At 34.8% G+C, this 13,894-nt stretch overlaps 1 protein-coding gene across 1 annotated transcript; it reads right to left on the bottom strand.

The window, feature by feature from the left end:
- Positions 1-1,588: 1,588 nt before the first annotated feature.
- SLC7A9 (solute carrier family 7 member 9) lies at positions 1,589-13,216 on the bottom strand. The gene is made up of 12 exons (XM_075039376.1): positions 13,112-13,216; positions 11,740-11,887; positions 10,568-10,810; positions 9,832-9,957; positions 9,409-9,508; positions 7,537-7,581; positions 7,085-7,208; positions 5,222-5,325; positions 4,305-4,401; positions 3,379-3,528; positions 2,607-2,781; positions 1,589-1,653 (listed from the first exon to the last, which is right to left on the bottom strand). Exons 1-12 carry the CDS (start codon positions 13,214-13,216, stop codon positions 1,589-1,591), a joined length of 1,482 nt encoding a protein of 493 aa, XP_074895477.1.
- Positions 13,217-13,894: the final 678 nt, after the last annotated feature.

Here is a 13,894-nt window from a genome sequence, read left to right as displayed (position 1 = left end):
AGCTTGCTTTTCCCGTTTTCTTGTCACTTTATGACTCTGCCCATGAACCTCTGTTGTGATATTTCCCCTCATCCCCAATCAGGTGTCTCCATTTCAGCCTTCAAAATTGGAGATACTCATTCCTCATACAAGTTTTCTGTTCCTTTGGTCTTCCCTGAACCTTATCGTTCTTCTGTTTGAAGTGATGTTTTTAGCAACTGGAGTAGAGGAACAGCAGTTTTAATAGTGTGACTGGGACAAAACACTGTGGCAAGTAGGCACTTTATATGTAATGACATACTTACAATTTTGTTTTGTTCTCCATTGCCTTCCTTAGTCACTCTTAACCCTCTTTTTGCTTTTGTTTTACCCTGATTGCACATGAAACTGGTATTTTCATGGATATGACAATAATGACAAAATCTCCTTCAAATGAATTGGAACCCATTGTTTTTATATGCAACTTTTGGTATTGGTTTTCCATGTAGGTAGATCCAAAATGAAATTATATAGGAGCTTAAGTTTTATTTATTTCTTTGTATCTGCAGGATGATAGAAATAGCTTCTTTAGTTGAATTTGCTAGGCTAGAGTTAGTATGGACTTAGGATCTTAAGCCAGTTGCCTAATAGTCTTGTGTTATATATTTAGGATGAATGTGCTTGGAAGTTGTTGAGAGGACTTGTGCTTTCAGTATAAACAGTCATTCTCAAATTAATCACTTTAAAATATTGACAAGTGACTTGCTAAAAATCCTTTCTTTATCCATTTGCACAGAGGGAATATAGTAGTAAAGAATGTTACCTAGAATCCATAAGTTTCTTGGGCAGGAAAAGGAAAAGCTGCTTACATCTATATGTTAATGTAGTATCCATTTTTTTGTATTTTATTTTCATCAGCTACCAAATGGAGTGTTTCTAGGGTGATGAAGTTACCTCTGTAAAGTCACGTTCATGATGAGGGTAATTTTTGTGGCATTTATTCACTGTTCTATAACTTGGGTGGTGTTGGAAAAAACGGATACCTGAGAAACTAACCTTTAATTGATTCTTGTTTTAATTAAAAAAACAAAAAAAAATCAGCCTCTTCTTTTCCTGTCAACTGTGCTTTACATTTTTACTTGATTCCCACTTCCTCAGTCCTTCAGTTGCTTGATAGCTAGTGTTTGGTCTGAGAAACTGAGAATGGGTTAGTCTGGTTTTACGTTATTTCTGTGCTTTCCGTGTAGCCTGTTGAATGTGATGATGTAAATGACAGCTGCTTTATTCTTTCAGCAACACGATCAAAAGCATTTTGACCGTGTTGCTGGTAAGTTTTGCCATCTTCATAACTGAAAAGTTCCTCTTGTTTATTTTGAGTAGTTCTAATGCAGAAAACAAGATACTGTAATGTATTGGCAAACAAAGAAAACAGCTCTGGTGGACACTGTAATCTGGCTCAGAAATCTCTTATTCTTAATTTATTTAACATTTTTCAAGTATTAAAGTGTTGCAAAAAATAATACACCAGCATGAACATAACAATTTCAAAAGTATAAACATGTGCCAAACTAAATTGAATCTCCTTCAACCAGTATAGCACTTAAAAACAACCTCATACATATAAAAATTTTTATTCAGTAACTTCTTCTGCTGGAACAACTTCCAAAAGCATCTGAAGGTGCATAGTGATGGGCTCTGAGAAGAAAAGTTGTTGTTAGAGGCTTTATGAGATAACAGTATTTCTACTCAGACTTACACTATTTTTCTAAGTGAGGAAATTGTCCTTGTGAGTAGTTGTCTGTCTTTTCTGTATTTGTATCTCAAAAAATTAGGTGAGAGGAATAAAAACAATCTTAAGACCCAAGCTGCAACATTCCAGGGTTTCTAAACTTGCTCTTATTAGAGTACAATGCTTCTAATTGTGGAATTATATAATATTTAATAATCCAGGGGGCAGGAGAGACAGATGATGGATTTTTTTTTAATGTCTGTAGAACTACTAATTCTGTCCTCTTCAGCTGGTTCCGCTTACCCTTTTAGAAATATCTGTGTATCCTGTTTTCCCTGAGATAATTGCAAAGAGTTTCTCTTGTGACTATGCAAAATAATTTTATAAATGGTCACACTGGTTTCTTGCAGCTTTTACTTTACTCAGCAGCACTGTGATTATTTTTGGTCTTAATGCTGTTAATGTTTTCTTTAGTAAGTATAGTGAAATTGATAACCTGAGCTCAAAGCACACTATTTCGTGGCATAAGAATGTATGTCTGCTAATGTTTAGTTAATGGCTAAAGCAATATTTTGAAATACAGACAATCGAAAAACCAACTTTACAGATAAAATAGTTCTGTTAACTTTAAAAGTCAGTTTCTTTGTGCTACTACAGTGATGTATTGCTCTTTTGTGAATTAAGTTTTGTTTTTGCTGAAGTCAGGCATCACTTTTTTCCACAGGAAGGAGTTAAATCACAATCTTCAGTAAAGTTCACTATATGCCCCTTACTATATGCCTGGAAAATTGCCTCCCTCCACACCCTGCTCATGTGATTTAGATGGGATGGACCATATAATGAGCTTCATTATGGTCATTAATCTAAAGCTTAGCAATGTTTTGTTGAATTTGGAGCTGGCTATCCAAGGTATACTTACTTGATATTTTTTGGGGCCAGTCGAATTTAAAATGAATAAAAAGTACATAAACTATAAGTCCACTAAGTATAAATAAAACACAGTACAAATAGGCCAATTCAGGTGCACTGATGATTGGTGCCAATACCAGTAAAATAGAGACTAATGTCACTATGACTGGAATGATGATGGGTATCTGCAAGATACAAAGCACAAAATTACTTGTTTGTTCTTTTGCTGTTCTTACAGAAGTTGCACATATGAAAGAAGAATATTTTTATGGCCTTATGCATTTTGTCTTTTTAATATTTCTGTCATTAGGTGGGGCACTTGAAAGAGTAGCAAGAATATGGATAGGGAAAACTCTTTTGCTAAATCATTGACCAAGGTCTCTTTGTCTGTATTGCAAATTGCTGTTTAAAAATTTGCATTTTAATTAATCTGGGACCCGACTCCAGTGCAATGACCTGGGGCCTTATTTTGGGTACTCTTTCAGTGGTAGTCTGCTGACTGCAGTTTCCCATCACTGAAAATCTGGCTTATGCCTGTGGTCTGTGCAATTAAAATAAACATTGTGTAATCTTTTCCCAGTCCTTATGAGCTTTGTCCTAGTGCAAAACTGGAACAAAGAGAAGAATTACAAATAAATGGCTAGGTTTCAGGTAAGGGAGGAAAAAACAAACAAGGAGGCATCTGCCTGAGAATGTTGTTTAAATATCCAAATATTTAGGATGCGTTAGTGTTTCAGTATTTATGGGAATGGAGGAAAACCCATATTGAATGCTGAACTCACCCGGATTGGTCTCCTGAGTTCCTTTCTTGTAAACCTCATAACGATGAGTGCAAGTACAGTTAAACCATAAAATATCCAGACTGCAAAACTAAAATAATTTATGAGTGTGTTGATGTCACCAGGGATAATATAAATAATAGCAATGGCCCCCTAAAAATGAAAACAAAAATTTATAGAGTCTGTTATAATAAGAAGGCTGAATTTTACTTGTGTCAGTGTGTTATGGTGTTCCAGAGTATGATCTGTGAATGCTTTTGCTTAAACATTTGGGTAGGTGTATTGCAACACCTTTAAAGATAGTGTCCACATCCTGCCAATGTGTGTTTATTTTTGTGCACAATCTTAATTCCATTTTAAGTCAAAAGACTTAAAATTTGTGTGCGTTAATTTGTTGACTGTGTATCTTGGAGTAAGTGAAGATACTAAATATATTCTTAGGTTATTCAAGTTGCTGGGAGTCGACAGAGCAATTGAATTCTGAACTTATCTTGTTTTACCTTGAAGATAAATGGTTAAAATAAAAATAACAAGATATTCTAGATTTATTTTTAAACGTATTCGCTGAATAGAATTGTTTTAGTGAGATGTAAATGCATTCTTACAGGGAGCAAATAAGGTAGTGATAGCTTGCTTTCAGGCACATCCTGTGAAAGGATTTGCCTAATACTAATCATTCATTTAACTTTTTAATTTGTTTTCATGCAGTGGATTCTTAAACATTTTAATTTTAAAATCCAGTTCTGGAATGAAACTGTTCAAATTGCAAATTTGGGGGGTTTATATAGTCTTTTTTTCCTAATACATATTTAGCAATTTTCTTGTCTAGATAGTCAAAGATATGTGTCAAGGTTGCTGGTAAGAAATCATGAAAGCATGTATTTAGAATTTTTGTTGATAATTTTTCTGTACTTAGAATATATACTTACGTAAAATATGATAGCAGGTGCTGGTGTTAAACGCTTAACACTAATGTAAGATAGCACCTTTAGCATGTGCCCTTCACGACCTGCAACATAAACAAGTCTGACAAAATAAAAACAAGGCAATCTAGTTAGTGTGGCACCTAGACTTTTAACTGGCATTTCTAAAAAAATAAAATAAAATAAAATATCATTTTCAGGCTTGTTGTATTGTGTGACTACATCTGACTATAATTTTGTCAGTATTTCCTTTGATATGCAATGGGATTTAAGGAGTATTGTAGTACACTGAAGTAAGGGAAATAACCAGTGTTAAACTAGTGAACCTGAAACTAATTTCAGAATCGTTAGTTTGCATTTTTTCCAAAATAATTTTAAATGTTAGCTACTGTATCCCTTTTAATTAATTATTTCCTTTTTAATTTGCTTCATATCAAAAAAACTACACTGACAACCTTCTGTCAGAAAAGTTGGTCTTTACAGCCCTATCACATTCAGATGGATTTGAAATTTTAAAATATTTTGAAATAGTAAATGGAAGCATTGAACAACTGATAGGAATAGCTTCTCTTTACAATTCTTATCTTTATCATTACTGGTGTAGTCGTGTTCTTACTGGTAGGGTTTTTTTAACTGTTTGATTCTTAGCTTTAAATTTGTTGAGGTGTCAAAAAAACCCTGTTGTTCTGTATCTTCTTTGAATTAAGAATAGGAGACCTTATTTTCTAATTTTTCCAACCTGCATAGCCACTGTTTCTTTTTGAAGATTAAACAATGTAGCTAGATTTGCAGGTACTTAATTACATTTTGTACATTTGGATCAGAAGAATCTATCTTTATGTGTGTAGATACATAAGTGTATATATAAATTTTTTCCATCCTTTAAAAATTTTCATTTTAAGATATTTAGAATGGGAGCTTACCTGCCTGCAGTAAAACAGGTCCCATTGGCAGATCCAATTGTAGAAAAGGCCACAAAGAGAGGAACTATCCAAGAGGCTGGATAAAGGACTCTATCTCCGAATGTCTGGGATATGGGATCAAAGTTAATCATTTTTGTCATTTTAACTACCATATGGCATATTCAGTAGTGTTGGAGCCTCTTTAAAAGTACAGCAAATGGGTATCTAAGTTATGTTACCAATAAAAACATATGTTGTATATTTTGTGTAGTTATTAAAGAATGCTTTGCCAAACAAAGAGCTGGATTAATTCATGAACCACTCCTTTATAGAGTGGAATGCTGTTGTCATGGTGTTTGAGATGCAGCATCTTTAGGAAACACTGGGAGACAGATGTGAAAAATATACAGAAATTAAATTCTGTTAAAGACACCTGGTTTGGGGATGTGTCTGCAAAACGAAAAGCATTGCCACAGAGTGTCATGCATACACAAGCTAGTTTCAGCCTATATAGGAGTAATGCTAGTAGCAACAGCATGACAACCTAGGCCTTACGGGTGAACGAGTAAAGGACAAACTAGCTAAGGTCTTTCACTACACTTCAGTGTTTACCTGTGCCATGGTATGTTAGTTGTTACTCAGGGTAGATTACATCTAATGCAGGTATGTTGATCTACAGTAAATGAATTTGAATTAAAACTCTTTTGACAGGTAGGGTTTGGGTTTTTAGTTGGGGGTGGTTAACTTTTTTCGTAGGTCCAGCATAAAGAGTTCTGGTTTTGCACAAGTGTAATATCAGTGTTGTTTCTTTGTCCAGTAGTAGGAACTTAATCAGTGCTAAGCAAGAAGTCTGCTTACAGATGTATAGACCTTTTTATACAGTGCACTTCTCCTTTTGCTCTCCGCTGTGCTGCCTTTGTACTGCTCAGTGGCATTTGTGAGATTTTGATGTTAATTTAGTCTGAGTTTAGTGCTAGCTGATGTGTGTTGTTCAGATTGTAAATTTAGTAGTGTATTGAAGAGGACTAGTTATTAAACAAGAATTAACTTGGTATATCCATTGCTGTACCTCTTGGTGCGAACAAAATGCTGAAATGCACCCAAGTTCTACATTTTAAAACATTTTATTTTTTAACGTTAAGTATTTCTACATTAGTGTACTTCTTCACTGTGCTACACTGTATTTTGCATGCATGTCACATACTGTTTGTTTTCCCCAAAAACTAACATTAGGAAAAATTGCTGCATGACCTCTCACCAGTTGTTTTGGAGACAAATGTCGCATGGAAAATTTACCAAATAGAACTGAAGGGACAGATGTGTTTAAGATTTTAGAAATATATGTAATCTTTGATTTTTATCTGTAATAGTATGTCTTGCAATAATGTAAAAAGGATATTTCTTAGCTTTGTTAAGAAAAAAAAGCCAGAGTAAGAAGGAAGTGAATTATGGACTACTTGCTGTTGTCTCCAGAATGACAAACTTTGATCTACTGTCGTTTTGCATGTGCTTGTTTCTCAGAAATACAGGAAACACTGAAAAGGGCAAAGTAGCAGTTAGATGTTGTTTTTCCTTCCATCTTTTTGGTGTTTATGGAAAACTGTCAACCTCTGAGCTGCAGTGTTTACAAAATGTTAGCTGAATACTGCATTACTTTTGCTTCCTTTGTTTTTTTTCCTTGGGATATGACAGAACTACTGTTTAAGCATTACTGAAATAAATTTTAGATGAGGAAATAACAGTAGATAATGGGGAAAAAGGTGACAGTGACAGCTTAGACAGAAATTGATTGTATCTTAAGAAAAATTACAGGTTCCTTCTTGCTCATGACTTCAGTACACACAGCCTTCTTCAGATGCTCTATTACAAAATAAAGTGGCTTACCACAGCAACTGCCTGGGACTGTAGGAGTTCTGTTGAAGTCATTACGGTGAAATATGAAATGTTTATCAGAACGTAACAAACTGTAACCAAGGGGATTCCAATAATTATAGATAGCGGTAGATTTCTAAAGAATGCAAAAGTAAGACTCCATCAACATTGCTGTATCACTGGTAGAGTTGTCATAGTAAACTATGGACTCTTAATTTTCCTTGTATGCTCTTCAGGTGTACTTGCATTTCTTTATTGTAGAGCCATGGAAATCAGAATTTTAAAAAAGGAAAAATGCAAATCTATGAAGCCTGTAATAGATGCTAATTAGTTTTGTCTGTTAGTGCTCAAACCTTGAATAACCATTGCTTTTAAAAACAAATGAAAATATATGCCTGCTTGTACAAAAATATTAAATGTTTGATTTTTGTCATTAGAAACACTGCTTTCCTACGTAGTTTTACCTGTAAGGATTTTTAAGTTCTTCTGTGATGTAATTGAGTTGATTCCTGGAAGAAAAAGTATTTGTACAATGTTATTAGCAGTTAGATGTTGAAATACTGATATATTAATGAAGTCAGGTGTTATTTCTTGTGTTACTGGTTTTTAGCTCCTCAGTTAAAAAAAAAAACAAACAAAAAAACCCAGGTACAACCCATCTTTTAAGTGGTAAAGCTGCAAGACAAAGAACTATGTGAGCTTCTTATCCAAATACCAGCCTCTTGGTTTACCATCTTTTCCTCCATTATCTTTTCCTCCTCACAGTTTTAGAAGTATCTCTTGAGATTTAGAAATGAGATTGTCTTAGTCCTTAGATAAAATATCCCAGAATAACAAACCAAAAATTTGGCATTTATCTCAAATTTACAAGATTGCTTTCGAACTTCAAGCTTTGCAATATCTGAGTCTTAAAAGCACAAGCGTACCCATTGCAAGGACTGAAGCAAGTCTGCTAATGTTTCACAATTGTTTTATAAGTCATATTGTCTAGAAAACTGGCATGAAAACCTTTTTAAGGGTTACATTTATCAAAATTACAGTTTCCAGATACTCATTTTTGCTAGAGCATGTAGACCAGATTGAAACAAGATTTTTACTCATCCACTTCTGAAAATGTGAGGAGGAGTTGGTATTTACAGTTCAACGTGCTAATTTTCAAATGTCGGTGCCTGGTGGTTACGTATTGAAATAATTCTTTAGACACCAGTTTCCCTGCCCCCTTAAAAAATCTAGGTGAATGCCTGAATTAGCAGACTTACATGCCTGAGTTGAGACGCTCAAGCTTGGAAATAGAACCTAAAAGAGTAATCCATTTAAAAATAAATTCAGTTTTAAGCATCTAAATGGAACTTGCTTTGTTGTAAGTTAAGACTTACATCAGTTCCTTCCAAAACATGGATCTATATGCAAACTTTTACAGTTTGAACATTTAAGAATAGCATTAATGGATCAGACCTTGATATTAGATTTGTGCCAACAGAGCCCTAGACCAACTGACATTCCCTTTAGTTTCAGGAAATGAAACATCTAAACTATTTTCTGGACTGTGGCTGATGAAGTTATGTATTCCTGCCAGTAAATAAGCTGCTGCTTATGAAAATTATTCTAGAAAGCACTCTTCTGAGTATTAAATATAAATGCTGTATGTAGAACATAATCAGATATGGATGGATTTAGGTTTTTATTTTCAAATTTGAAGTGTTTTCTTAAATCTATCATGGTAAATTATAATGGGTAAATAGATCTGGGTATTTAAAATTGAAAGCATCTCAGGGAAGAAGACTTCAATGTTTTTACATTAATTCCAAATGAAACTGAATAAGAAAAAATTTGAAAGTTGAACCTTATGAATTCTGACAATTTTTTTTTATGTTCTCCTGTACTAATCAAACACCACTACATATTTCACCAGAAATGGAATTTGATGGGGTACCTATAGGGGCTCTGGGAAGGCTGTTTTTCTGTAACATAATGGAATTAAACTGTGCTATGTTCTTCTCATTACCACAGTAGCTAAGCACCTTCAGCAGCAAAGCAGTAGCCCTTTCAGGATCTAGTACAGCTTCTTTCCCTACTAAACAGCAACTTGAAGATTTGGGAGTTTTAGGGGTTTGGGGTCTTAGTTTGTTTTGGGGGTGGGTTTTTTTGTTTCATTTTGTTTTGGGTTTGGGGGGGGTAACTAAACTGGTGTTCTTTTTCTGGAATTCATTAAGAGATTCTTAATAACAGTTTGGGTGTTAGCTTTTTCAGATCACATCTTTGAGTTCTACAGGGAGAGAATAAACCAGTTAAAGGCTGTTAAACTGTAACCATTAATGCTAGTAAAGATACCTTACCATCCATCATATGCCCAGAGTCCATTATAAAATGCCAAACTGATAGAACTAACAGAAATTTTACTGTCCTTGAAAGAATCTTCAAAGTTTTCAGTTTTTCCTGCAAATAAGACGTAGATTACTGATTAGTGTTGAAATTAATTCCTTTAATCCCTGCCAAATGAAGAAACATTTCAACATCTCTTTCATGATTTGAAACATCTCACTGTTAAAATCAATTAATACCAATTTTTATTAATTGATCTGCAGTGTTGCATTTCCCACCCACCCTCTTCTCTAAAAGAAAATACCATAGTTCTCAAGAGATCTGGAACTAAAACACTGAATAAAGAGAGCCTTATTGTTGTGCCACTTCTGTCAATGGGAAATTTTTTTAATGGTCATAGCAGAAGCTAAAATAATTTTGCAAGTATATTTAATTACCTTGTGCAAGGAGAACAATTCCACTTACAATAATGATTGTGACAATAATCATTTTAGCAGCTGTGAGAAAATTCTGGAGATAGCTTCCCAGCTTCACACTCAGTGAATTCACTATTGTAATTATCACTAAAAGAAATAAATTTATGAACTTCTGTGTTAAATTTGTCAGAATTGAAAGAAAAGTTGCCTCTTAAAACCTTCTCCCCCCCCTTATTTACTGTACTGCTTTTTCCTTCCACTGTTTGTCTATATTATTAATACAGTTTTTTAACATACTATGGTTGGATAACTTCTAAAATAGTGAGGAAAAAGTTTTCTGAATTAATTTTGGCAGTATCTTTAACCAAAACAAAGTATTGAAGTTGCAGAGCATTCTGATAAATACAAAAACAGTATCTCCACATGTTTTTTTTTTTCCTTTTCTGCTAGAGATAAGCATTCATTGCACAACTGTATCTATCTTTAAATAAAGAATAAAAGAAACTTAGGCTAGGAACAAACCATTTTTAAGCCTATCCTTTTTATATGTTGTTGAAGTAGTTATTGTGGGAAGGACTTGCTATACTGTGTTCCAAAGTTTCCTGTTGTTTTCAGTGTAGGGTCACTTCCTGGTGTCTTCATGAAGATTAACTTACTGAAGTCTCACTATGCTGAAATGCATTCATTGATGGGGGCCAAATGGAAATTGCTGTGCAATTATGGATCTTGTCTCTTTCTTAAAAAGTATGAATCTTACCAATGGCAGCTGCTGCAAGACACTTGATGACAACTTGGGGTGGATCACAGCCTGGATAAAAAGGAGCTGATGCATATTCCGCAAAGCTGAGACAAATGATTGCGAATGAACTGGGTTTTGTGACGAGTAAGCTTGTCCAAGAAAATAAAAATGCTGGAATTGGGCCAAATGCCTCCATAAGGTAAGGATATTCTCCCCCGGATTTTGTGATCATTGTACCAAGCTCAGCAAAACAAAGTGCACCTGAATAACGAGAAAAGCATTTATTACTGGTTTAGTTCATACACTTGTTAAGCTATGACTGGCTAGAACAGATTATCACTTTTTCATAGGTAGAGAAGTTATGGAAATGGATACATACAATGCATCATTAATCTTCATGTTTCTGTACATTTTACTATATATGCAAAATAAAATCCTAATTGTGAGCAACTGGAAAAAAAATGTACTGAAACTTTTAATTTACAGCCTGGGATTTACTACTATTGGTGTTTAAGACTTCAGCAAAGAAAGTACAGGCATTCTCATTTCATGTTGGATTTCTGTTTAAGAAACCAACACTATAAGAAGCACCTAAGTGACAACTGCACTGGCTGACCTACCTTTTGGAAACTTGAAAAAAATAGACTTGCTGCACAATTTTTAAGTAAAATGTCTACTAAGCTCAGCTTTAAAGTGCAATGATACTTCTAGATTTATTGCTGTAGCTGTCATCTTGCATAAATATGCCATGTACCTGACACAATGGCCAAAGAATTCCTTTTGTTTTCCTGAAGTATTTTGAGGTGCTTAGTGCTAAATTTTCAGATAATAGAATTACATTTACACAGTTACACAAGTAGAAAAACAGCAGAAGTACTAGCTCACTGCCAGTAAATTTCATATTTTGCCTGTGATTTAAGTAGAAAAGTATTCTCTTTATTACAGTTAGTAAATGAGGTAAGCAAAACTAAAACTTGCTTTCAAAATGAACTGAAAATGGGCTTTACAATTTTAAAAACTTCATTTTTCTTTTAGAGTACGTATTTTAAATTTTTGCCCAAGTACTGCTACGCTCCTCAGGATATGATTGATTTTGATCTAAGTGCTATTAGCTAATTTGTGGAATGAGAGTAGTATGCAGAAACAGAAAGATTTAAGCAAAGATTCAAACTATCTGTTGACTCCTTTACCTAATGTTGCAAGAATTCCACAGGCTGCCCAGATGGTTAAGCAAGGACCCACAGCTCCAACATTGGCAAGTACTGATTTTGGAGAAACAAAGATACCTGAGCCAATAATTGTACCAACAATCATACAGATTCCACTGATGAGGCCCACCTTGAAATAAAATGAGACATTTTGGTAAAGTAATTTGTAATAATAATTTTCAGCGTAATACAATTACAGTAATTGTCATCACTGACTTTTTGGTTTTTTCAGCTTTCAACATACAGCTTCTCCAAAGAAATATATTAAACTATGTGAAGTTTCTCTCTTCTTTCCAAGATGCACACACATCATGTGGCATACTCCTGCTGTTTCCAAAAGTATGGTTACTTGGACTTTGCCTTCCTGTGTATTTGCTTTATTAAACCATCCTTTGGATTATGTGGGTCTCAAATCTAACCTTGTATAGGAGAACATTCCCTTTCCACTCTTTGATTAAACACTGAAATTCTTTTATGAGCACTTGAAGAATCTGAATCTTCTAAGCTTCAGAAATTTGCTTTCTTAGATGCAGTCTTATTTTTCTTTTCTTTCAGCAGATGTTTTCCTCTCCTTGCTTCAGGTGTTTGTGCATAGGAATTGTCTTGATACTGCTAGGTGGTGAAAAGATCGTGTTCTCCTCACTTTGTAGTCACCTACATGTTCCATGAAACTACTAAAACTTGAGGCATCTCCTGCTAAAAAAACCGTGGCATGGGCTACTTAAATTTTCCTGTTAGTTATGGCTAGTCTAATAATACCAATACTCTTCCAGTCTTGGCACCAAACTAAAACCACATAGAGAATCTTTTTCCAGGTTACTTAAACATAAAGAGGAATTCCACTCCCTCCTGAGAACAGGTGGCACATCTGTTTTCTAAAGCATCTGTAGTTTTCTGGAGGAGATAAATTTTCACTTGTCTTTCTGTACCAGTGGCTATTTTATGGCTACAAACACTAACAAATTTTCGGAAGCAACAAGCTGAACAACCCACTTCAGCCTCTGAGAAGTACATGTAGAAGGAAACAGTAAAATCTATGAAGCATCTCACTTGATCAACTTTGAAGTTATCAGACAAAAAAATAATTCAAAGACTAAAAAAAAACCCACAAATACCAAACAAAACATATTCTTACTTTTTAATTGTGTTATATTAGAGCTATTTAATTGGTAATTAGCAGTTTCCTAAAATGTAAACCAACCACACCGTCAAGATATTAGTGCATCACTGCTAAATTGGGATACAGTTGCAGTTTTTGTATGATGATGCATGTGCACAGATACCCCCCCTACTGCCTCCCTCTGCCAGCCCTTCACATGCACACGGACTGAAGGGGGAAAAGAAAAAGTTTTGCCTGCTTTTGTAGGTTCGTCGTTTGGGGTTCATGACTCTGAATGGATTCTCCATCCTCTTTTCCGTTGTTCTCTCCTTTTCTTTTTCTCAAGCTTTCTTTTCCCATTTGGTTTACTTGCTGAAATCTTGAAAGAAATAAAAACAAAATATCAGTCCAGCATATTAATGTTTGTTTGAGTTTTGCTGATAGATATGGGCCCAAAATAGTGTAGGTAAGTATTGCCAGAAAACATACACGTAACACACACACTCTTGCTCACAGGCAAAGGACTTCCATTTTGCTACCTACTCGGAGATTGAAGCAAAGAGGCGTTAGGACTACTTCACCTCATCCATCTGACTTGCTGTGGATTTTCCTCATACCCACCTGGCAGTGAATGTCTTTATCTTCTGTCTCAGGTTACGTTCAGTTGAGAGGATGTCCTTACTGGAACAATCTAGGTTTTATAGCCAGTCCCTCCTTTGAATTCCTCCAGAGGCCCAGACAGATTTAATCTTTCTCCCAAAAGCTGGGCTGTTTTCTTATCTAGGAGACCTTCTTTCTGATCTTCGTTAAATTAGGCCTTGTCCCAGTTCCTTGGAGATGTAAGTATCTGCTAAACCAAGTGTTGTCTGCTGTAATTGTCTAATTAGCAGCTCTTTGCCTCAGAAAGAATCGCCAGTCTTCTCCATGTTGACTCACAGTGAATGTCTTCTACTGAACATTTTGTTCTGTTTAGAATTAGAATGTAAACAGTTTGTTTTCAGATTGAAAGTTAGACTTGGGGGTGTGGGGATTTGCTTG

The sequence above is a fragment of the Buteo buteo genome, chromosome 11 (genome assembly GCF_964188355.1).
Source record: "Buteo buteo chromosome 11, bButBut1.hap1.1, whole genome shotgun sequence".
Classification (NCBI taxonomy): domain Eukaryota; kingdom Metazoa; phylum Chordata; class Aves; order Accipitriformes; family Accipitridae; genus Buteo; species Buteo buteo.
Note: the sequence above shows the minus strand (reverse complement) of the source record. Positions and strands in the feature narration are given on the sequence as shown.